Source organism: Mesocricetus auratus, unplaced genomic scaffold (genome assembly GCF_017639785.1).
Source record: "Mesocricetus auratus isolate SY011 unplaced genomic scaffold, BCM_Maur_2.0 Super-Scaffold_100020, whole genome shotgun sequence".
NCBI classification, from domain to species: Eukaryota; Metazoa; Chordata; class Mammalia; order Rodentia; family Cricetidae; genus Mesocricetus; species Mesocricetus auratus.
Genome location: NW_024429201.1, coordinates 29,477,564 through 29,504,713, shown reverse-complemented (window position 1 = coordinate 29,504,713; position 27,150 = coordinate 29,477,564). Strand labels below are relative to the sequence as shown.

The following is a 27,150-nucleotide window of genomic DNA, read 5'->3' as shown; positions in this document are numbered from 1 at the left end:
AAAACAACAAAACAACAACAATACAATGAGGTTTTTCTCTTTCTTAGAATAGTTAGCTCATGCAGGGCCAGTGTGGTGTCATATGACCAATGAACAAAAGAATGTCAAGATTAGACATATGTCAACTTCTATAAAATACAAAATGTAAAACAGTTAATTATTCCAGAACTTGAAAAATAACTGCAACAAAATTGGCCTGAGGATTTTTTCACTGATACTCTGACCATTTAGAGTTAATAACACACAACTCAAGGCATGGTAATCTGCTCAGGCTGGCTTGAAGATTTTCTTTCTATCTTGGGTTCTTGAACACACAGGAGCTAGTAGCGTGAGAACACTGTCATATGCTTCTAAATTCTTCAAATTTAAGTTATGTGGTTAATGAGGTAAAATTATTATAAAAGATAAACTCTATTTACCATGATGACTAAACTTATAGCTCTAGATGTGCAAGAGAAAAAAATTAAACATATGCCCAGAAACAAAAATATCTATATTTTGAAACAGCATGAATCTATTCTGTTTACTGAATTCTGTATAAGTAAAGAAGCATTCAGATTGCTAGTCAGATTGCAAGATTCTAACCACTACCATTGCTTGGCTTACTTTTTCCCTTGCCTACTGCTTCCCTCCTTTCTGGAACCTGTCAACGGCTGGGGGTCTGGTTCCAGGATCTGTATGTCATATATGACTTATACCTTGGAAAACTGCTTAAAACTGTGTGAACTAACTAAAGTCAGTCTTGTTTGGAAAATAAAAAGGAAGAAACAACAGCAAATTAGTACAAAAATGATACTTTATAATAAATACATACATTAAACAATGTGTATATCTTTTTAAATTTCCTATAATTAATTATATGTTAATTCCATTAAATAATGAAAAATTCTAGTTCATGCTAAAATTATTAGTCCTTGACTTTTGATTATTTAAAAGTATGAAACATACTAATGTTTACATTTTCTCTTTCTCTCCCTTTCCCTTCCCCTACCACTGTCCACACCAACCTCTTTTTCTGTCCATTTCACCTTCCCCCCTTTAATATAGCATCAGATGAAGAAGAACCTCCTTCACCAGGTAAACTTCCTATATTACAACAACTTGTTTTGATATTTAATTTATTACCTTAAAATGAGAAATCGAGCTGGAGCAATAGCTCAGTAGCAGAGTGCTCATCTGGCTCTAAGTTCAAGCTACTGTAGCCTCCAGAGCCTCCCCAAATGATGTTTAAGTCAAGGTACACACCTCCAGTACCAGCCCTTAGGAGTCAGATACAAGACATCATGAGGTCCAGGGTAACCTGCACTGCCCTTAAAATTCACAGCCAGAATTCACTGCAAATTATGATTCTGTCTAAGATGAGCAAGTGAACATACACAAAAATGAAGGCTCAACTTTTTAAAGTACATCTCGTTGATGTTGCAAACAGAAAATTAGCTGTTTGTTAACATTTTTTATTTCAGAGGTGGCTATGCTAAGCTAGTTTGAATAATGTTGGCTCAAAATTTTGCGAACAAAGAAAATAACCTTAAAACAAGCTATTACAGAGGAAATCATAGCAACATCAACATTAAAGAATATGGGAGCAAAGAAAATTAGGGTATTGAAAAAAATGCTTCAAAATAATGAAGGCAAAGTGTTTCAATTAAATCCAACAAAAGGAAAAAATGATAATCTTTCTGAAATATTTTCTATGGTATTATGTTTTCTTATCAAATGTGTCTACACTATCAGGCATGGTATTAAAGTTTAAAGATGCACTTATTTAAATTTTTTAATTCTCATATTGTTAATGGTAATTAATTCTCACTCAACTGACAATTAACAATACCCTGGACAGTAGCTCCCAGACAATGAAGGCCTGATATGAAGACATTGAAGGTCCTGAAGTGGAACCATCTGATGAGGTCAGCACCAGACAGTTTCCTTCTTAGTGAAGGAAAGGCCCAAGTGCTCATAAATAAAAAGGAGGAAATGGTTTCCAAAGCTAAAGGGAACTCGGGTTGATTGCATGGCAGAGATGATTGGAGCTGTGTGCTTAATCTTGATTATCCATATGATTTCACTGAAAAATTCCTAGAAGGTTAGTAAAACACTCTCTTGAAAGAGGATGCTTACAGAGAGGTTTTATTCACATAGGAAGACCCTGAATGGTCAGCTCCAATCAAACACCAGGAAACTGAATGGACTAAGCAGAAAGAGAGCATGTATTTCTTAGACGTGAGATGCCTGGAACTCATAATAGACCTAGAAGTAAAGTGAGCAGACTGCATCCTGGGATTTTGGATTGAAAATGATTGTTTGGGTATCACAATAAAGCTCAGACAGCAGAAGAATTAAATGATGTGAGTACACCAAACAAGCTTTCACAGAATAAAGCAATCACGACACTGAGAAGGCAGCCAGGGAAAGGAATGAGACATAAGACTTGCAGCACATATACCTGCTATGAACTCCCCTTCAGAAAAAGAAACACACACAATACAGCAACACATCCCAAAGAAATAGATTACAAGTTAGACAAATCTCTTTTCTTGGAGCCTTCTGCAAACCTGGCAGAAGAATGCCATGGGAAAAGGATTAAACATCTCTGATCATGAAGGAAATGTAAATCAAAATGACAATATTTCATCACTTCTGGTTATAAATATAACTTTTCATAATTTAAATGAAACTGCATTTGATAAAATTTTAATTAAACACTCATAAAAGTGACGTTTCCTGGACACGAAAGCATACATAATCTTCATGTGAACTCCAAGATGCTCAATTTAACAGTGACAGTTTCCTTAAAATACTTTAAAATTCTTTAAAACTGTCAATTTACCTATTTTTTTGTTTTTTTCTATTTTCAGAAGCATTTTAATTCAGAAGAATACATACACATATCCCAAACAAATATATATTTTTATATTTAAGCAAATAGGTTTAAGTTTCTTGAAAAAATAAATCCCAAGCAAAATCCAAAACTACAGTTTCAAATGTGTCATCTTAAACATATAAATATTCATATTGCAAACTAGGAAAAATTGCAGGTAAAAAGCAATGTATATAATCAATTTTTTAGACTCAGTGAGCCAGCAGCTTTCCCCTTTCAATATCTCCTTGTGTTAAATTTACCTATTTTTGTAAAACTTACCTATTTTGTAAAAACACCTTATCACATATAGTTTACACACACATATAATAGGTATCAAACTGTGTTTCACTAATAACAAAAGGAAGATTTTTGTCCTATCAAACAAAAAATCTATCATCAAAGCAGAATGGTTAGATATATTTCCTGTTTATGGTGATGTTTTTTAAGCTAAGTAACATTTATTTTAGGTCTGTTTTCTATTTTCTTCTGATATTTAATTCTCCATGGCTGAGTATGCTCAATTATTCTACAACTCGTACATTTCAGAAAGAAGCGATAACTTACCCGACCATTTCCTAATGAGCAAGAACTGCTTCTTCATTTTGATTTTTGTATTTTATTTCCTTGGGGCCTGAGATAGAGCTCTGCATTCTTATTTGTCATGAATTTTCTATAATCTTTTATAGAGAAATACATATTTTCTCTCTATTGCCTGAAGGAACTTTCCTAATTATTTTATCAAGAATGGTCTTGTTCATAAATATATTCAAAACAGCCTTAAATATTAAAATCTAATTTATAGGATACAAAGATTATTGCTATAGTTTGTAAAACAATGAAGAAGTAATTATTTCTAGATTCTCAGAAAAATGAGAAACAGATCACTGCTTCTAAAGATTTACTTTGACTCATACACCAGGCACTAACATAAAAGATCAAAGAGTAAATGTTTTTTGTTGATAATTGTATAATTTATGTTGAGGTATAGGAAAACAATTGCAGTTTTCATCCTTCCTTTATGCATATAATGTTTTTCATGTATTACTGAGATAAACTTTGTGGTAAAACAGGGATACAATATCAATAGGCATTTTGAAGGATGATGTGCTCCATAGCTCTATCTCTAGAAAAGTTTAATAATTAAACAATTAAACCAATAAAAATGGACTATAGGTCTAAAGCAGGACTTGAAGTCAGAGATGGTGATGCCTCTGGAAGCTCCTTTATTGTAGAGGGCTGCTATGACTATCCTGGGTCTTTTGTTTTTCCATATAATGTTAAGTATTATTGTTTCAAGGTCTGTGAATAATTGTGCCAGTGTTTTGATGCGGAATGCATTGAATCTGTAGATTGCTATTGGAAAGACTGACATTTTTACTATGTTGATTCTACCTATTCAAGAGCATGAGAGATATTTCCATTTTCTGATATCTTCTTTAATTTCTTTCTTTAGAGTTTCCAAGTTCTTGGTATGCAGATCTTTCACTTGTTTGGTTAGTGTTACCCCAAAATATTTTGGTTTTGTGGCTATTGTAAAGGGTGATGTTTCTCTGATTTCTGTCTCAGCACATTTATCATCTGTGTTTAGTAGGGCTACTGATTTTTTTAGTTACTAGCAAAAAACTAGTCAGTAGACCAACAGAATCTAATTTAAGACTCTGATATTAACCCATACAACTATGAACATCTGATCTTTGACAAGAAGCTAAAACTATACAATGGAAAAAAAGAAAGCATCTTCAACAAATGGTATTGGGATAATTGGATGCAGATATGTAGAAGATGGCAGATAGATCCATATCTATCACCATGCACAAAACTTAAGTTCAAATGTATCAAAGACCTCAACATAAATCCAGCCACATTTAACCACTTAGAATAGAAAGTGGGAGGTACCCATTAATGAATTAGTACAAGAGATAGCTTCATGAACATAACCCCAGTAGCACAGACACTAAGATTGACAATTAATAAATGTGACCTCCTGAAATTGAGAAGCTTCTGCAAGGTAAAGGACACAGTCAACAAGACAAAAAGCCAGCCCATAAAATGGGAAAATATATTCACTAACCCCACATCTGACAGAGGGCTGATCTCTAAAATTTACAAAAAACTTAAGAATCAAGTGTCCAAAACACCAAAGTATCCAATTAAAAAGTGGTGTATAGAACTAAATAGAGACTTCCTAATAGAGGAGTCTAAAATTGTTGAGAGAGACTTGAGAAAGTTCTCAACATCCTTAGCCATCAGGGAAATGTAAATCAAAACAACTCTGAAATACCATCTTACTCCTGTCACAATGGCTAAAATCAAAAACACCATGACAGCTTATGCTGAAAAGGATGTGGAGAGAGGGGAACACTTCTTCACTCTTTGTGGGAGCACAAACTTGTACTGTCACTTTGCAAATCACTATTGCAGGTCCTCAGGAAATTAGGAATCTGTTTACCTCAAGATTCAACAACTATGCTCTTAGGCATATACTTAAAGAATGCACATTCATACAACAAGGACATCTCTTCCACTATGTTCATAGCAGCATTATTTAGTACAGAGATACATGTGTATTCATGCTCTTTGCTCGTCTGTGCATATTAGCCATAAACTGGAAACAGTTTTTGTATTATATGTTTATATTAATTTCAAGTGTTTTTCTTTAGGAGTAAAATCTATATGACCACAGAGCTTTGGTATCTGTTGAGGGTGTTTGTCTTTAGGGGTTTATATTATCTCACTCAGAATGATATTCTGTATCTCTATCCATTTACCTACAACTTTCCTAATTTTGTACCTTAACTAATGGCTGAATAATCTGTTGCGTGAAAGGACCGTATTTTAATCATCTATTCTTCAATTGATGGGCATCTAGGCTGTTTCCAGTTTATGGCTATTATGAACGGAGGAGCAATAAGCATTAATGTGCATGTATCTCTGTACTAATTAATATGTAGAGCCCTTGGGATATATAGCAGTATAGCTGGATCTTGAGGTAGTTCTATTCCCGACTTCCTAAAGAACCATCTCATAGATATCCATAGTGGTTTTAGAAGTTTTCACTCTGACTGACAAAGGATGAGTATTCTCCTCACCCAACATCCTTGTAGCATGTACTGTCATATTCTATGCATATCTTGTCCTTTCTGGCTGCTGTAATATGAAATATTAAAGTAATTTTGATATTTTTGATCACTAAAGGTAATGAATATTTCTTAATGCTCTTCTTAGTCATTTATATTTCATCTTTTGAGAACTCCCTGCTTATTTCTGCTTTAATTGGGGTTGTTTCATTGATATTAATTATTTTTAATTCTTTATACATCCATGAGATCCACCCTTGTTTAGGTCAGCTGTTTCTGTGGGTGTCACTCGCCTAGTCTTGATCACTTTGGTCATCACACTTCTCTCTCTGCAACTGATTTCCAGGAGTTCAGTTCAGTGTTTGACTGTGGGTGTCCACCTCTATTTCCTTCAGCTACTGCATGAATGCTCTAGGATGGCATACAAGGTAGTCACCAATATCATTATTGGGAAAGGGCATTTAAGTTAGCCTCTCCACTATTGCCTAGATTGCCAGTTGGTGTCATCCTTGTAGATCTCTAGAAATGTCACTAGTGTCAGACCTCTCCTCAAACCTATAATAACTCCTCTATTACGGTATCTCCCATCCTGTTCTCCTCTATTCTTCCTGACTCAACCTTCCCGTTCCCCATGTCCTTCTCTCCCCATCTCTTCTCTTGCTCACTTTCCCCCAGCTCCCTGTCCCCTCCCCCATGCTTCCAGTCCACTCAGGAGATCCTGTCCCATTTATCTTCTCTGGGATACCATACATATCTCTCTTAGAGTCCTCCTGTTTCTAAGACTCTGGCAGTGGGATTGTAGACTGTCACTCCACTGCTTCAAGTCTAAAATCCGTATATGAGTGAGTACATACTATGTTTGCTCTTTTATGACTAAGTTACCACACTCAGGATGGTTTCTTCTAGTGTCATCCAGTGGCCTGCAACTTCAAGATTCCATTGATTTCTTCTGCTGAGTAATACTCCAGTGCTTATATATACCACATTTTCTCTATCCACTCTTCAATTGAGGGGAATATAGGTAGCTTCCAAGTTCTGGCTATTACAAATAATGCTGCTATGAACATAGTGGAACAGATGTCCTTACTGCATGAATGCAAAACTTTTGGGTATATGCCTATGAATGGAATTGTTAGATCTTGTGGTAGACTAGTTCCCATTTTCCTGAGGAATCTCCATACTGATTTCCAAAGTGGTTGCAGGAATTGGCACTCCCACCAGCTGTGGAGGAATGTTCCCCTTTCTCCACATCCTTTTCAGCATAAACTGTCATTGGTGTTTTTGATGTTAGTCATTCTGACAGGACTAAGATGGTATCTCAGAGTTGTTTTGATTTGCATTTCCCTAATGGCTAAGGATGTTGAGCCCTTTCTTAATTGTCTCTCAGCCATTTTAGACTCCTCTATTGAGAATTCTCTGTTTAGTTCAGTAACGTAATTTTAACTGGATCTTTTGGGGTTTGGAGACTTGCTTCTTGAGTTCTTTGTAAATTTTGGAGATCAGTCCTCTGTTAAATAAGGAGTGGTGGAATATCTTTTCCCATTATGTGGGATACCTTTTTGTCTTGTTGATGATGTCCTTTGCCTTGCAGAAGCTTCTCAGTTTCAGGAGGTCCCATTTATTATTTGGCAATCTCAGTGCCTTGTTACTGATATTATGTTCAGGATTCAGTCTCCTCTACCAATTCCTTCAAGGGTACCTCCCACATACTCTTTTAAGAGGTTCAGTGTGGCTGCATTTATGTTGAGGTCTTTGACCAATTTGGACTTAAGTTTTGTGTATGGCAATAGACATGGATCTATCTGCAGTCTTCTACATGCCAGGATCCAATTATGCCAGCATAATTTGCTGAAGATGCTTTCTTTTTTCCATTGTATAATTTTAGCTTCTTTATAAAAAATCAAGTGTTCCTGGTGTGTGTGTGTGTTAATATCAGGGTTTTCAATTCAATTCCAGAGGTCTACCTGTCTATTTTTGGGCCAATACAAAGCCTTTTCCAGGACTATAGCTCTATAGGGATGGTGATGCCTCCTGAAGATCCTTTATTGTACAGAGTTGTTGTGGCTATCCTGGGTCTTTTATTTTTATATATAAATTTGATTATTGTTCTTTCAAGGTCTGTGAAGAACTGTTCAGATTTTTTGATGGAGATTGCATTGAATTTCTAGATTGCTTTTGGCAAGATTGCCATTATTACTATGTTGATGCTACCTATTTAAGAGCATGGGAGATCTTTCCATTTGCTGGTATCTTCTTTAATTTCTTTCTTTAAATAACCAAAGTTCTTGCTATAAAGGGTTTTCACTTGTTTGGTTAGTATTACCCCAAGATATTTTATGTTGTTTGTGACTATTGTAAAAGTTGATATTTCTCTGATTTTTTCTCAGCCCATTTATCCTCTGTATATAGTAGGGCTACTGATTTTTTTAATTAATATTTTATCCTGACACTTTTCTGAAAGTATTTATCGGATGTATGAGTTCCCATGTAAAGTTTTTCAGATCACTTATGTAAACTACAATGTCATCTGCAAATAGTGAAAGTTTGACTTCTTAATTTCCAACTTGTATCCCCTTAATCTCATTTTGTTGTCTTATTGTTCTAGCTAGAACTTCAAGTACAATATTGAAAAGATATGGAGACAGTGGACAGCCTTGTCTTGCTACTGATTTTACAGGAATCATGGTTTTTTCTACATTTAGCTTGATGTTGGCTGTTGTTTTACTGTATATGGCCTTTATTATGTTCATGTATGTTCCCATTATTCTTATCAATCCAGGACCTTTATCATGAAGGGGTATTGAATTTGTCAAAGGCTTTTTCAGCATCTAGTGAGATGATCATGTGGTTTTTCTTTTGCAGTTTGTTTATATGGTGGATTACATTGATAGATTTTTGTATATTGAACCTTCCTGCATCCCTGGGATAAAGCCTAGTTCTGATATGTTTTGGATTCTACTTGTTAATATTTTATTTAGTATTTTAGCAACAATGTTCTAGATGGATATTGGTCTGTAGTTCTCTTTATTTGTTGTGTCTTTGTATGGCTTGAGTATCAAGGTAAATGTAGCCTCCTAAAAAGCGTTTGGTAATGAACCTTCTGCATCTATTGTGTGGAACACTTCAAGGAGTATTGAAGCTAGCTCTTCCTTGAATTACTAGTAGAATTCTGCACTGAAACCATGGGGGCCTGGTCTTCTTTTGATTGGGAGATTTTAATGACTGCTTCTACATCATTAGGGGTTAAGGTTTGTTTAAATTGCTTATCTGTTCTTGATTTAATTTGGATAAGTGATATCTATCCAGAAAAATGTCCATTTACTTTCCATTTTTGAATTTTGTGGAGTACAGTATTTCAAAGTATGACTTAAAGATTCTCTGGATTTCCTCCGTGAACCTTATTATGTCCCCCCTCTCAACCCTGTGTGACTTTTGGTTTGTTTGTAAAAAGGTTTGTTTATCTTGTTGATTTTCTTGAGGAATCAACTTTTTGTTACATTGATTTTTTGTATTGTTTCCTTTGTTTTGACTTTATTGATTTCAGCCTTCAATTTGATTATTTCCTGGTGTCTGCTCTTTCCAGTGTGAGTTTGCTTCTCTTTGTTCAAGGTCTTTCTGTTATAATGTTAATTCTCTACTGTGACTATTCTCCAGTTTCTTCATATGAGCACTTGGTGCTATGAACTTTCCTCTTAGTACTGCTCTCAAAGTGTCCCATAAGTTTGTTTTCATTCTCACTGAATTCTAGGAAATCTTTAGTTTCTTTCTTTATTTCTTCCTTAACACGGGAATGGTGCTATTGCACGTTGTTCAATTTCAATGAGTTTGTAGAGTCCTGCTATTTGTGATGTTTTTGAATTCTAACTTTAAAGCATTGTGGTCTGATAAGATACAGGGAGTTACTCAATATTTTTTGTACCTGTTGAGGTTTGCTATGTTGCCAAGTAGATTTTAGAGAAGGTCCCATGTGACACTGAGAAGAAGGTATATTTTTTTGTGTTTGGATGGAATGTTCTATAGATGAATGTTAAACCCAATTGGGTCATAACTTCTGTTAGTACCTTTGTTTCTTTGTTATGTTTTTGTCGTCCACTCTATGTGATGTTCTGTAGGCTTCTTGTACTTTTGCTTGCATGTCTTTTTGTAGGTTGGGGAAGTTTTCATCTATGATTTTGTTGAATATGTTTTCTGCACCTTTGAGTTGATTATTTTTGCACCTTATTCTATACCTAGTATTCTTAGGCTTGTTATTTTATGGTGACCCATATTTCCTGTATATTTTGTCTTAGGGATTTGTTGGACTTAAAATTTTCTTTCGACAATGATTCTGTTTCTCCTAGTTTACCTTCAACGCCCGAGATTCTCTCATCCTGCTCTTGCATTCTATTGGCTATGCTTGCATCTATAGTTCCTGATCATTTACTCATCATTCATAATTCCAGCAGTCCTTCATTCTGTGGTTTCTTGTTGTTTCATTGTCTCTATTTTAACTTTAAACCTTGCACTGTTTGAATTGTTTTTTTTTTCAATTTTTGATTTGTCTTTTTTTCCATTTCTTTAAAGTATTTTCTCTTTTCCTCTTTTAGGGTCTCTATCATCTTCATGAAGTTATTTTAATGTTATTCTCTTCTGCTTTATCTGTCTTGGGATGTTCAGATGTTGCTGGTGTATAGTCCCTAGACTCTGGTGGCATCATATTGTTTTTTTTTTCTGTTGTTGAATGTTTTCTTATATTGTCATATTCCCTTCCCTTCTTTCAGTTGATACAGGTGGGGGAATCTCTTCCTTTCCTGGTTGGTTTCAGGTCCAAGGTTCTGTTCTGGTGGGTGCAAGCAGGTCCAATACTCTGATGGGTCTCATGGTGGGTGAATGTGGGTCTGAGGCCATCCCTCTCCTGGTGGGTGGGAGCTGGACTGGCACAGCGCTTTCAGCAGACTCCAGGTTTGAAGTCCCCAGGCCAGGATATCCCAGAGAAGGCAAGAGGAAGGAAGGCCCTAGGGAGACAGGAGCTCACCTCTTTCCTGAGTGGAGGCAGATATAGACTGTAACTCTCAGCAGGCTTCTGGTCTCTTGGTATTCTGGGGGCAAGTTGACCTGACTGCAATCCCCAAGCCAGGAGATCCCAGAGCGGTCAAGTCTGCTTTCTATCCTGATCTACTTTTTCTTCAATATTGGCATTCATTATCTATGAATTCATGTGCTTTCTGATGTTTCTGTTGTTGTTTATATCCAGTTTAAGTCCAAAACAGACAGATAGGATTCATGTTATTTGAATTTTCTCAAATCTGTTGAGACATGCTTTGTGTATATGTATGTGTTGACTTTTAGAGAAAGTTTCTTTGGACTGCCAAAAGAAAAAGAATAAAACCTGTTATCTTTTTGTTTGAGTGTAATGCTCTGCAGATACCTGTTATGTCTATTTGAGTTATGATGCTAATTAACTTCCCAGTTTTTCTGTTTATTTGTCTGGATTAATTGTTTTTTATGAGAATAGGGTATTGACGTCAATAAGTATATGTGACTTAAACTGTAGTAGAACTTTTTATGTACTTGTGTATCCTTGTGTTTAGTGAATAAATGCTTAGGATTATGTGTTCTTACTGATTTTTTTCTTTAATGAGTTTAAAGTGTCATTATCTTCTCTGATTATTTATGGTTTGAACCCACTTTTCTAGATATTAAAATCACTATGCCTGCTTGTTTCTTTTTTTCATTTGCTTGGAATACCTTTTGGCATCATTTTATCATAAGTTAATACTTTCCTTGATGGTAAGACGTGTTTCTTGGATATAGCCGGAAGATGGATCCTGTTTTCTAATCCAGTCTATTAATCTGCATCTTTATATTGTGGCATTATGATCATTGTTATTGTTAGTTGTCAATGCAAAGTGTTTATTTATTCCTGATATTTTGTTGTGGTGATGTGGTTTTCTACTTCCATTTATGATTTACTGATCTAAGATTATTCCCTTTATATTTTTCAGACTGAAATTTTCTGCTAGTGCTTCTGTAGTCTTGAATTGATAGATAGCAGTTACATAATTTTGCACTTATCGTGGAATGTTTTTCTTTCATTGTCAATTTTGATTTATATTTTGGTTGAATGTAGTAGTCTGAGACATGTCTCAGAGTTTGGAAAGCAAGCACCCTGGCCTTTAATTTTTCAGAGTGCCCATTGAAAAGTCAAATGTTATGCTTATGGTCTTGCCTTTGTATGTTTCTTGCTTTTTTTCTTTGTCAACTTTAAATAAACGTTTTTGTTGTTGTTCTGTAGGGTTTGATTTTGATTTTATACCATGTGGAATTTCTTTTCTGGTCTTGTATATTTGGTTTTCTGAATGCTTTTTGTGCCTCAATAGTTGCCCCTTTCTTTAGGTTGCTAACCTTTTCTGTGATTTTTAGGCAATATTTTCTGTACCCTTGATGTGGTTTTGTTCTCCTTCTGTCATCCCTGTTATGGTAGAAATTTTCTTTTTATAGTGTCCCATATTTCTGGCTGTTTTATACCTAGAGGGTTTTTGTTTGTTTGTTTATTTAGAGTTAGAATTTAATTTGACTGAAATATCTGTTCTACCTTCCCTTCAGCGCTGACATTCTGTCTGTTGGTGTGAGTTACCTCTGAAGTTTTCTATTGATTTCCCAAATTTTTCATTTCCAGTTCTATTTCAATTTGATTTGATCTATTGATTCTATTTCTTTGTTAAATTCTACTTTCATGCTTTGTAGTAGTTTCATTATCTCACTCTACTGTTTCCTTGTGTTTTTGCAGTCTTCATTAAGTGATCTGTTCACATCTTTAATACCCTTGAACATAACTGCTATTTTGTAGTACTTGTGTTGTACTTCAGCTATATATTTCTCGAGGCCAAGAGTAATAAGGAATTTTGGGTTCTGGTGGAGGTATATTGTCTTGGCACCTTGTAAAGAGAAACTTTTTCCTTGAGAGAAACCTTCCCACCAGCCTGGTTCTAGAGCCGCATCATTCCCAAGTAAACACACAGGATGCTATATTAATTATGAAGCTGTTGGCCTTGCTTGTTTCTTACTGGTTAGCTCTGACTTAAGTAATTACCCCATAATTGTTAATCTAAGTATTTCTCTTACTGGAGAATAGTTCCGGACTTCCTACCACATGGTGTTACATCTTGACTCTCTGTGTTTCTCCTTCCTAGAGTTCTCCTGGACTCCTAATCCCACCTATCTTGGTTCCTATTGGTCAGCAGTGATTTATTGACAAATACACAGGACTTCCCCAACAGCACCTCATTTATGTGTTTCTGTGGTGGGATCTGCAAATCTGGACTTTTGATGATTGAGTTTATTTTATGTGTTGGGATCTGGTTTTGTCCATGTTGGGTGGGTGTTCTGTTTCTTTATCACTGTCTGGATTCTAGTCAAGTGCAGCGGATGTGAGGCCACTGGTAAGGAGCACTTCCAAAGGTTAGTGGGTGGCAGTAAGAAACAGAAATTGGGGAGGAGTAAAGGCTGATAGGAGTTGCAGGCAAGTACTAACTAGATTGGGTATACACAAAGACACAAAATCCCCAGGAGTTGAGGCGTGTGGAAAGAAGTTTCCAACAAGAAGGCTGCAGCAGGACGGAGGATGTCTGGAGATGGATTGGATAAGGAGACCCTGGGTTGTTGCCAGGAGTTTGGAACTTCAATGAAGGGTGTTTGTGTGGAAGGAGGGGCTTCTATAAGAGGCTGCTAAGGAGCTGAGCACGAAACCAGAGAGATCAACATGGAAGACAGTAAATATATTGAGCATCAGCCAGGTGAGACCCAGCTCAGTCTAGCATCTAGGAGTCCCTGGAAGAAAATGTTTCTGGCTATTTTCTGCTAAACAAAAAGGATGGAATTGGGCTATAATCAAAGGCTGAAAGGTTGAGGAGGAAAGGGTTAAACCAGGTCTCCACCAAAGAATGCTCCAGGGAATACTGATTCTCTTTGCTATAAATTGGATGTCCCAGGAATACTCTCATTGGGCAGATGCAATCCCTTCTGCCACTTCTGAGTCAATTGATCCACTCTTCTATAGGAAATCTCAGTGGTTTCATCTTCTCTGAGAATCATAAGCTCTGTGATGGGAAGGGTGAGTTATGAACCAGAATTGGTGTGCTCCTTAAGAACAGAAATTGGAATGCATTTGTCAATGATCACTAAAGTCAAGCAGAAGTGCCAAAGCCACATCAGTTTTTATATTTTCTTCATAGCCATCTCCTTGGGTTTTTTTTTTGGTTTTTACATATTTCTTAATATTTTTATAGTATCAAATGAACACATAGAAATATGATTGTTATCACATTCTTTGGTATTCATCTCAGGTATGCTCAAGTTGGCACTGACATATACATACTGGTACAGTTATGTCCAAGGTAACATAATTAACAATAAAAACATCATGAGTATTTGAATTATTTTTCTTTTGCAAAAATGAGTTTTAAATACATGTATTAATTTTCAAAGTTACATAGAAGTATTTTATGCATATATTAAAGCCTTTTGTGTTAGTGTTACATATTATTTTAATGCCTACTGTGGGGATTTGAATGAGAGGACCATTGTCGGTTCCCAGTTGATGAAATTGTTTGGGAAGAATTAAGAGGTATGTCTTGTTGAAGGATGTATGTCACATAGGCCTAGGTTTTAAGGTTTCAAATTCTCTAACCATTGCTTGACAGTTGTGAGCATGACTTCTCTGCCATACTCTAGTCTGCTGGTTCAAAACTGCAGCCATTGAAGTCCACCCTAAAGTAATGCCACTCAGGAACTCTCTACATTGTTATCAAATGTGAGAAGATAGCCATCTTGGATTTTCATGGGGCATAGGCAATGCTAAGCAAGATTTATTTTGGACTTTATCAAAAGGATTTTCATATGCCAAATTCTTAACATTTGAATAAAATATATATTCTGGTGTCCTCAAAAATTGACTCTGTTTCTACATTTTCATGGTTTTATACCATGAATTTTAAATATTAATGTTCATTTTAATCTCTGTCCACCTTGCACCTTAGCTTGATTATTTTTGAACAGCTAACACAAAAAAGTACAAAGGATTTTTTTTGTTAGTTACTGCTGAAATGTCACCTGCTATAGCTATAGTAATTGTTACATAGTAAGTACTTCATAAATATTTGTTGTGTGATTAAATCAATGACAAAATAAATCAGACTGATTTTATGCAGTTTTAAAAAGTAGTATTAAATCAGCAAAAATTTTCATGGGAATTTTGAGGACTGAAGAAAAGGATGGTGATTTCTTGATGAAAATACAAAGGAAAGGATAACATTGATTATTATTTAATACAAAATTTAAGCATGTTGTAAATTGCTCTTTAAACTCTTTACCAGAATAAAAGGACCATTATATTGATCTCTATTTTTCTGCTTTTGTTGCAGCAGAATACACTTTTTTCGCAGTGACTTTTTCAGATAACAATGCTAATAATGTAGCCATTGTTAATATTTGCTAGCAGGAAATCAAAGCACTGAAACATGGCAACAAGCAACAGCCAGCTTATGATGCTGGGAGTTGATAAAGAGACTTGCATCAGGAAACAGAGGAAGCTCAAAGATGAGCCCTGTCACACCGGTCCCCAGGTGTTTTTATATCCAGTTTCTTTTCTGATTTAGAGGCTCAGGAGGACTAAGAAAGAGAAGCTTCTTTGATGAGGACTAATAGCTGCACTTAATTGTGAATACAAGGATGAGTTTAATAATGTAGTTATGAATTTTGATGGTCTAGGAGAGTCATGGCAATAGATTCTCTTCTAAGATCCATGAGGACATGTCCCAGAAATTTGACCAGTCTCTAGTACTGGGCATGGTTTATCCTTATGTGTGGGCCTTAAGTCTAATTAGACAGCTCTTGGTTACCACCAACATGCGAGTGCCACTAACTGAACCATCATGAATATCTTCTCATGCAGGTTATTGCTGTGGTTAACTGATGTCAGACCCTGGGAACTATTAACCTCTTTCCCTCCCTTGGAAGCTTGCACAGTAGTTTCTGGTACCACAGAGGCCAGACTGGAGAAAGGAAAGAAGTAATAGGGTTTGATCCGGCATGGAAACTCAGAGCCCTGTGTCCTGAATACATGATGTCTTTAGCAGCAAGAGCATGCCATCAATCTCTAAGATGCAATCAAGGGCAACAGTTACCATCTATATTTCTTTTTGGGGGGTGGTCATTTGGACTACCTAAACCAGAGATTATGAAGAATATTTTCCCTGCCTACTATTGTGATTTTTGCTAGTCTGTGGTTCTTGTGGAGAACATTGTCAGTCTTAGTGCCATAACTTCCTTTAGGATTTTAGACAGAAAGATAAATAGCAGATAGAGGTATAAGATAGATAGATAGATACATACATACATACATAGATATTGTATATATTATATATTATATCATTATATGTCATATAATACTTAAGCATATATTGTACTTACAAAGTATATATAATTTCATAGATGTATATATGCATGTATATGCATGCACTTATCAGGAAGTTAAGAAAGAGGGAGGAGGACAGAGTGAAAAGTAACCCAAGATTATTTGATAAAAATCTCAATGAATCTTATTCTTTTAACTCTATATTTGAAAGAGTTTTTGAAAAAAGAGATAGAAAACAGTATCTGTTCAAAGGAGGTTTTCAATGCAGGAATTCATTAATATTTAATGATGTATTCAGCTTTATGAAATGAATTTAAATGAAAATGCCTAATAATTTGATATAGAGATGTTTAAAACATCATTTTTTTCAAAGTTTCATAGAGACTCTAAACAAAGAATGAACAGGAAGTTCTCAGATATAAAATAAGGAATAAGACTTTAGCATGGTTTTCAGGGATTTTTGTCATATTTTGATTATTATTACTAAATATTGTGACACTGACCTTAGAATGAAGACTCCTCAGCTTCTTTTAGCTTTTAAGTTAATGGCTGAATGTGTTAGAGTAATTGTGCAAATTCTCCTATTAGAAAAACAAAGCTGAAGTACAAATAGTAGATTGTAAGTGAATGGCATGTTTTAACATTCTGTGTTGTCTCTATTGTCAGTATAGAAACCACTAAAATGTCTGAGTCATGTTTAGTTCCGAAAAACTTGCCAACATCCCTAGTCTGCTATTCTTATCAGAATGCTCAAGCAAGCTGTCATACTTGGGAAATATCTAGGAATACATAGATCTGTGAAACAAAGAGTAACATATCTAGCAACTGTATTTCTCAATTCTTCAGTTTCTTTTGGTTTGTATCATCCAATAAATGTTATATTCCTAGACATTTGCTTAAATAGTAAAAAGACGAAACTGCTGATGCATGCTTAATTTTATATATATTCAGGGAAATTAATGGATAATTAAGTATGGTAGTCTTTAAGGTGAACTCCTGGAATTCTGTGCCTGTTTTTTCCACCTATTTTACATCCTGGCCACAGCCATTCCCCCAATCCTTCCCTCCCATCCCTCTTCCTCATTTTCCCCATCACAACCCCCTCATTTCCCTCGTCTTCCATCTTCATCCAGGAGAGAGGTCTCCTATGAGTATCAATAAAACATTGCATATCAAGTTGCAGTAAGACTGAGCACCTCCCATGTATTAAGGCTAGACAAAGTGAACCAGTAAAAGAAGTAGGATCAAAAATCCAGTAAATAGTTAGAGATAGCCTGTAACACAAGAATGTATTGGTCTGTCTTATTCATCCTGGCTGGATATAGGCTCAGTCCCTGTGTGCCCCTATGAGCCTAGATCTGTTGTCTCTCTGAGCCTCCCACATGGCATCGTTGACCCCTTTGGCTCCTATGCTCCTTTCTCCTCTGTTTCTGCAGGATTCCTGAACTCTGTTTAATATTTGTGTTGGGTCTCTGCACCTGCCTCTGTCAGTTACTCGCTGGATGATGCCTCTCTGATAATAATTGGGTCAGCCACCAATATGGTCATAGGAGAAGGACAGTTCACGCTAATTATCCACTATTACTAGGAGTCTAAGGTGGAGTCCTTCCCATAGACCCCTGGTAAATTCCCCTGTGCCAGACTTCAGCCCAAACAAAAATGCCCCCACAGCAGTGCTCCTCAGCATTCTCTGCTATGTATCCTCCTAACCTGATTATTCATCTTTGTATCCCCATCTACCCCCAGTTCACACACAAATTCGTTTCTCTTTCCCCTTCCTGGGGAGATCTGGGCCCCTCCCCACATGAACACTCTTTGTTACCCAGTTTATCTGGGTCTGTTGATTGTAGCATAGTTATCCTTTATATTACAGCTAATATCTAGTTATGAGTGAGTATATACCATGCTTCTCTTTATCAGTCTGGTTTACCTCACTCAGGATGAGTTTTTTCTAGCTCCATCCATTTGCCTTCAAATTTCCTGGTGTCCTTGTTTGTAACAGATGAATAATTCTCCCTTGTGCAAATGTATCACATTTTTTAATCCATTCTGAGTAAGGGACACCTAGGCTGTTTTCAGCTTCTGGCTTCTATGAACAGAGTTGAGCAAATGTCCTTGTGGTAAGATTGAGTACCCTTTGGGTACATGCCCAATAGCAGTACACCTGGATCTTTTAGTAGGTGAATTCACAGTTTTTTGATGAACCACCACACTGACTTCAAAGTAGCTGCACATGTTTGCATTCCTGCCAGCAATGGAGGAGTTTTCTCCTTACTCCACATCCTCTCTAACACAATCTGTAGCTTGTGTTTATGTCGTTATTTTTGTTTTTCTTTTTATTTTAGCTATTCTGACAGGTGTAAGATATAATCTCAGAGTTGTTTTGATTTGGGTTTCCATGATGGCTAAGGACATTGTACATCTCCTTAAGTACATCTCCTTGACATTATTCTCTTGAGAATTCTATGTTAGGATCTGTACTTAGAAATCAGTCTTCTGTCAGATAGGAAATTGTTGAAGATCTTTTCCTATTCTGTAGGCTGCTGTTTTGTCCTATTGACAGTGTCCTTTGCCTTACAGAATCATTCCAATTTCATGAGTTCCCATTTATTAATTGTCCATGTTAGTGCCTATGCTGTGCCTGGTTTCAGTGTACCTTCCGAACTATACTTCCCCACAATTTGTAGAACAACCTCTTCTATTGTATTTTGTACATGTCCTGTACGTTGTGACTAGAAAAGTTTAATTTAATTTTGTATGTTACAGAATGTCTCAGATCTGCAGAAGTCATTGACCTTTTTATACTCACCTCCTCTCCTGCATGTCTTGTCTATGTGATCCACAGTCATTTCCTATTTTCAAATTCAGAACTTATGCATCTGGGAAGAGTGTTTTCTATAGTAGGTCACTGTGGTTAGCGTGGCTGCAATGAGGGTTTATCTGCTCTGAAGTCACAGGTTTTGTACTAGTGCTATTTATAGAAAGTGTTTTTTGAATTGGAAAGAAGGGGTAAGTCCCAGTTTGAAGGAGGCAATAATTTATATTAATAAAAGTACTTGAGTGTCTTTGTTATATGAAATGTAAATAGAACTTTTCCTTTATGTAGACTGGGACACATTCAAAGTCATGATTCATCCTTATGTTTCCTTGTCAGAGGTGCTAAAGACAGCATGAGAATCAATATTTCTTACAGGATTAGGCCCCTATCCATAGTATATAACCTACTTTATAGTACCTTCATGAAGGTGGTACATCCTTTAGCATTTGTGAAAACTACAGTTAGTAGGCCTTCCCTATTTCTCATGCAATTTGACTATCTATAGGTTCATACATTTCCTGAGACTGATGACAATTTATAATTGCCCTATTTTATTCAGAAAAGTGTGTTTAAGAAGCCACTATATACCTAAAATCCTGATTACTATCCAAACAACATATACTATGTGATTTTTTTCTTATATGTGTATACAAACTTAATGTACATTCACATTTACTAAATACTTATGATGTGGTCATAAAGTTTGTAGCCTGACTTGAGGCAGCAAACCTATAACTAATTATTGTGCCTTTTCTTGACTTCCTGAAAAGATTTGCTATTTTTGTAGTTGTTACCATTACCAGCATACATTTTTTTCCTTATTGTCAAAAGTCTTGGCTAATTTATGTGGAATGTATTATAATCTTCTAATTGGCTTATCCAAGTTGCTAGCATTTCTGCTCTAGCATTTTAGTAATATTGTAACACATCACATGTATTCCTCAAACACAAAGCACAGAAATACAGAAACCATTGACCTTGTAAGGGATATGGCCACGTGGAGGGTGGAATGTATCATGTAGCTACAGAGTGCATAAAAGAATGATTCAAGACCAAGTCTGGATGGAAAAGACAGGAGCAAGATTTTATGAGTCTATTCAGAATGGCACACGATTGTCCATCAGTGTATTTCTTTATACTATTTTTCACTTATCTTTGAAACTAGTCAACTGAGGGTAACTAATACCACAGAAAACAAGGCTGCAGGAAGACAATGTGCTGGGATGGATCTCAGTTTGAACAATGCTTCTTCAGAGGACACACCGCCCCAGGCTTGATACCATCATCATTTAGGGCTAAGGATAATGGCGAATATTGAAAACTCAGCCTTTGAGAGGTGGTGTTAAGATGATTAGAACTTCAGCGTCAGCTCTCAGGTGCTTGGCTGGAATACATGTAATTGTGTCTAAAATGAGAGAGAAAAAGACAAAAATTCTAAAATCAAGATGTAAGCAAGGCCTAGCACCCACTGAACCACATACTCTGGAATCTTTTTGTCACATTTTTAGCTTTTGATGGGTGTTGAGATTTCTTTATTGCACTGATTGAAGCCACATTACTACAGTGTCAGCTACCACCTCACATGACATCTAGTCTCTTCTGATTTTTTTTCCTATAACAGGAACACTTGTTTTGAAATTTTGGGTTTCTCCATGGGACCAAAAATGATGTTGTCTTATATCCCTAAGCAGTACCTATTTGAAGGGTCACCTTTTATGTAAACAAGCATTCACATGACACTGGAACTTGAATATAGGTCTACCAGAATTCTTTTTAGCAGCATTAAGTTTGCTAAAATAGCAACGTAAATGTATTAACATATAGTGAGTTAGGTTGACTATTTTATCTTTTGCTTTTAATATACCATGTATGTGAAGTTATAAAGAAACATTCTTAAGGATGGGTGGAGCTCCATATCTCATTCTTCTCTTGCATGAAAATTCATAATCAAACAGTGATGAAATGAATAACTCCTGGAAGACAGAATAACCTTGGGTTGTAATAACCGTAAATAAAGCCCAACACAAAATTGGAGATTTAAGGCATTATAAGACTATGTGTGTGTGTGTGTGTGAGAGAGAGAGAGAGAGAGAGAGAGAGAGAGAGAGAGAGAGAGAGAGAGAGAGAGAAGCTCAATTATAAAGATTTTGCATATGAACCTTGTAGATGACAATGTTCTGTCACAATACTGAAAGATTGGAAATGGTTGGATGAGGCATCAGCAATACCATCTGTAAGCCTAATATGTAAAAATGAAAATCCCAAGTAATGTATAAAGCCTCCAGAAATTTTCAATGTGTCAGTCAATGAAATTTAGTGACAGATGGATTAACCATTATTTCATTGACAATTGTGTGTCTTTAGAAGTGAGTTTGGGTAACAAATTAGATAGCAGCTATAATAATGTTTATATAACTAAGAACATGAGATTTAAAAACACATAAGGATTGAAAAAGATAATGTAACAATATTTTAAGCATTTGTAGGTTCTCTTTCATTCACTTCTCATAAATGAAATTGACCTTCACAAATAGGGTATTTCATAACTTAATAAAATTTTATCACTACTTTTCATTATATTTGCTCTTCAACTCCACACTGAGACTCAAATTAGATAATGCTAAGAAAAGTCATATTTTAAGTAGAGCAAAAAATAATTCAAAACCATAGAAATAAACCTTACATTCTATTTCAACATTACCATTTGCAGATAAAAATCAATTCATTGTATTTATCAGTTTTGAATGGAAAGCAAATACTTGTCATGGTGCATGCCTATAACCTTTTGTCTAAATATATTTTAGCAATTAAGAACCAAAGTCTTGTCTTGCTATAATGAATTTATCTGTAAACTAATCCTATCCTAATTTTACTTTCATGACAATTTTAACAGGTAGATCCTGTGGAAAAGCCACGGTATTTTTGCACATTGAAATTTTCTTTTAAAGTGACTGATAATAAAAAAGTAAATTATAATGTGCTTAGACACAAGTCCAAGCCCCTAGATTCAGATAACAAGAGCCCAGTGTTTCAGTGTGATGTGGATATGACCCATGGGAAATCACCATGTGTAGTAACTTGAGAGATAGAGCAGAAAATTCCAGTCGATGGCTGTGAAAAATGTGTCAAGAAAACATTTTAATGGAATTTTTTCCACTTTATTTACCAGCGAACAGGATAACCAATAAGTACATGCATCTCTATTGCTGAGTGCTACAGCAATGCCAATTTCTCTACCGTGTGATTGATAGAAGCCCTACTGTTCACCATCTGTTATTGAAGAGCTAGGTTCCTCAAGCAGACTTAGTTTCTTTATATAATTTTCAATATTATGGGCATTATACATTTCATATTATGTCTATGAAAGACATAGAAGCTTTGAAAATAACATCTGGCTGCATTGTTTTACTTGCTCTTCATCATGTTTCTGACATCTTCACTGTTTATTGGAATGTTTCTAGCTTACACATGAAGCATTTGGAGATTGACTAACAGTGATATCACAAACAAAATGTGATGTGGACAGGTTCAAACACATGCATAGTTTGTAAAAAAAACTTTCAACTTCAATGAATAAGCCTTCTTACAAGACTTCTGCATTTAAAAATTATACAAAAGCATCATTTCTCCTTTAATAAATTCAGCCATTTTTTGATAGTTGATGTTGAGCCAATTAATTTATACTTTAAAATAGGCATCTCTGAAAAGAGAATCTTAACATCCATTTGGAGTTGACTAATACATTACTTCAAAGAAGAACAGGCAATTCTTTGAAGGAAGCTGATATGCAGTTATAAAAGGCCTTCAGAATGTCCATGTTAATTGAACTCAAGCAATGAGGGAAGGACAGGTTGTATGCAGACATGGAAAAAATTGGATAATGTGCGACTCTGAAGGCTCAGTGGAGATCTTTGCACATTTTAAAAATATAATAAAAGAAGTTGGAAGAATTTTAATTAACTGAAAAATAGAATAAATATCAATGATCAAATTGTAAAAGTTCAACTTTATTTCACCTTATATTTTGGTGAAAATTAAAGAAATAATTTCAGTGCCAAATATAACTGAAGTAGACAATGCAAAATATTTTGATTTTAAAAGGCAGACTTTTTCTGCATGTTAAGTTTCAAAGGATTTTTGGTGGATATTATTCTGTGGAGTACATAAAAGGGAATTTGAGTAAAGAGACTACGTTTCTAATTTCTTCCTGAGAAAAAGAAGCAATTATTTTACTATTTCTTTGTATCAGCCCCAAGACAATGGCAAAGTGTGCAGAGGGTACTGAGGGCATTCCCTAACCAGGGCACTTTAGGTATGTCTTTGACTTGCTGCCTATTTAAACCTAAGTTTCATATCAGGACACTGAAAATGAGGTGTAGGAGAAGGGGTTACTGGATCTGGATCTCTCTATTTATCTTATCGGGATGGCAACATGGAATAAATATTTGTTTCTCTTTTGTAAAACTAAATAAACCCAATAAAAACTCTATACTCCTGTAATTTGGGTATTTACATAGTGATCAACATGTTGATTTTCACTTTTTTCTGTAAATATTCTTCTTCAAGATGAAGTTGCAGCTATGTTTAATTTTTGCTTTCACTAGTTTTTCTAGTATAAAACTAAAGCAACTATGTATTTTGATTGGTAATGGTCTACAGTAAAAGAACTTCCCCTGATGTGTGGTGAAGACTAAAATTATCTTTGAATAAGGACAAATATTTAGAGTGTCTTTAGGGATTGTGCTGGTTAGGCGAAATGGTGGTTATAGATTCTCCTCAGAGATCCATGACTTTACTAGTCTGGGAGAGTTTTCCATGTTTCCAGTACCAGGCATGATTTCTCTCTTTTTGAGTGGATCTTATGTCCAATTAAAGACTTGTGGTTTTAAAAAGATATGTGTGTCAATGCTACACCTTAGGTTGATCATGCCATGCTTGTCCTTAGCTATTTATAGGCATCATAGCTAGGTAACACTTTCAGTGGCTTTCCTCCTTTGGAAGCTGCATGGTACCTTCTGGTACCGTGAAAGCAAGTCCTTAGGCTGGAGGCTTTTAAATCAATTTCAGCTCAGTGGCCTTTGTATCCTTCATGGCACATGCTATCTCCATCAATAGGACTTACCTTTCACCTCTGGAGAGAAACCAAGAGAAATAACAATGGTCTATAAAGTTTGTGGAGTCTCTTGGACTACCCTGACCAACAAGTACAAGGAGGGCTTCTTGTGATTGATGTTTTGTTTGGTGGTCTTTGGCTCTTGGACAGAGTATTGACAATTGTGGAACCCAGTCCAAGTGTGTGTGTGTGTGTGTGTGTGTGTGTGTGTGTGTGTGTGTGTAATACAATTCCTGCACCTAAGGCTCAAGGACTACTTCAGGAAAGGTGCTGAAAATTTATAAGAGTCAAAGGATTAGAGGCTTTTCTAGAAGATTGTGTCTTTAGGAATTTCAGAAGCTATAACCCATAAAATACCAACATAAAGCCTTTAATCCCAGCACTCAGTAGGCAGAGGCAGGCGAATCTCTGTGAGGTCAATGCCAGGCTGGTCTCCAGAGCGAGTTCCAGGACAGCCTCCAAAGCAAGGCACAGAAACCCTGTCTCTAAAAACAAAACAAAACAAAAAATCACCAACATGATTACCTAAATATGAGCTGAAAAAGGACTGCAATTGTAATGCTAATATGGAAGGGAGAATGCACTGGAAGCCTCAATCCTACACAAAGTGCTATAGACACTAATGAATGCTGAGAGAGAAATAGCCTTCCCCAGGGAAGAGTACACCAATTGGGTACTCAGTACCAAAGAGTCAGCTTTGAAAACAAACATACAAATTAAATTATATATGTCAAACAGATATTTATAAATATAAATTATATGTGTTTATAATTATGTTTATAATTTTAGGAATTTTATGTTTATACATATATATTACCAATTAATGAAAAGGAATTTCAAAGAGAGTAAGGGAAGACAAATGGAAAGATTTGGAGTCAGAAGAGGAAATGGTGGATGGTGTCATTATTTTATAATTTCAAGAATGAAAATATTTACATGTTTAGTTTGTTCATTGCATATTAAATTTCATATATGTTTATATAAAATTATATATAATTTAATAGTATATGTACAAATACAAGTAGAGAACCCCCTGACAAGTAACTCAAAGTTGTTTTCTATGATAGAATCAACATATTTATGAGTTGGCAGTCATTTCTAAAGAAATGTCAAAGGTAAATAATAAAAATGTATAGATGTAAACCCTTCTAACTTGAAATTTTGCCTTTTTCAGAAATGGCATATATAAAATATAAATAATTTCTCTTATTTGATACAAACCTAATTATATTTTTTTTCCTTGGAGAAACTTGTAAAAACTAAGAACTTTTATCTCATAAGTCTAGAAGGGATTAATCTTTGCCTACATGTGTTAACTGCTACTTGTTTCCATTATGTTATAGATTCTATTGTAGTTTACTATATAACCTTTCAATTAAATTATTGGAGTGAATTCTAACTTCTAACTTGGGATTTCCCTAAAGACAACTTTAAATATTCATCTAATTCAGAATTTCCCATGCATCTCATTAAGAATTATGCCCAACAGGAACATGTGCTGTTGGCACATCAAAATCAGCACTGTGATTTCAATGCCTTTTGAGAGCAATTTGTAGAATTAATTTACATGTATGATTTAATTCCGTTAAGGGGTTCGTTCAACACCTGTTGTTTCATCTTTGCTACAGACTTTTAATTTGAAGAAATAAAAAAAAACTTTCCTGCTGGTAGTATTTACTTAATTCTCTGGATTTTTAATTTAGGCAAACCTGAGGTGCAATGCTCATAAAATAGACCATATTTGAGAATTGTTCTTTTATATTGTGCAAAATGTGAATATATGAAACACTGATTCTTTTTCTGATTTTGCTTTTCTCATTACTAGTTAGAGGCAAAATCCCAGCAGCAGATAGTGGATCTAGTTAGTTTCTCTGCAGGGTCCGTGGACTCTTGACGTTTCCCCTGTTTGGTGTAAATGCACTCTGCCACTTGGCTACAATGGTGTATGTTCCCATTTTACTACTGTTTTCAACTGTGTATTATTTTCTCTTTGCCCTTTTCTCTGTATTGCCTCTTGTGTTTCCATCAGTTCCATTGCGGATTACATTCTCAGATCTAGGAACCTAAGACCTATGGTGCCTCCACTCTTTCACTAAAATAAAAATACGCATTTCTATTACTCAGTACAGAAAAAACACAAGTATGGACAGTTCACATACAAGGGAAAGCATTCTCCCTTCTTGTTTGTTTTTCAAGTGCTGTAACTTACAGCCATCCAGTACATACATAATGGCATTCATATTCTTTCTTCTTTTGTGTAGCTAGCCTCTCAGTGTATACCACAATTAATACTGTGTCAGACTTAAAGCCCTTAAGTGACATTTAATTCCCACTTCTTATTGTTACTTTGTACACTTATTAGGTTTTCCTCTCAAATGCTGTCTGGTCTATACCTAATGTGTGTTCCTGAGTGGTACAATTCTGAAACTATCTTTGTACTATTATTTTTAGTATTAATAAGTAAAACAGTTTATTGATATTAGTACATTCCAAACATTGTCATTTCTTCTCTCATGCTTATTGTTATCAATGGTCATTTGTTTCTACTGGCATCACTATAGGACACTACCATCTGAGTTAGAATAATAGTAAATTTTAAATAACTAGGCAAGTCAAATAATTTCTTCCTTATTACATATGTCATGCTTTTCTCCAGATTGGTGTTTTTAATGTTTTAATGCACATATTTAGTTCTTCATCATCTAAAAAATATTATAAAAAGACTACTCCATTTGGTCATTACCCCTTCTTGTTGTTAGTTACGTTGATCTTGATTATTCTGTATGAGTGGAGTATAATTAGACCTAAGTTATTCAAAATAGAAGCAAGTTTTTAGAATACCCACCCAGTATGAGGCACTAGATAGTCTCTGAGGACTGCAGGCACCTA

At 35.4% G+C, this 27,150-nt stretch overlaps 1 protein-coding gene across 2 annotated transcripts in view; it reads left to right on the top strand.

The window, feature by feature from the left end:
* Window positions 1–27,150, top strand: part of Edil3 (EGF like repeats and discoidin domains 3) — a 476,202-nt gene that overhangs the window by 190,866 nt on the left and 258,186 nt on the right. For both annotated transcript variants that reach the window (XM_021223453.2, XM_005065680.4), the window contains one exon: window positions 1,048–1,077. In XM_021223453.2, the coding sequence (XP_021079112.1) occupies window positions 1,048–1,077 (30 nt within the window). The remainder of the gene's footprint in view (window positions 1–1,047; window positions 1,078–27,150) is intronic.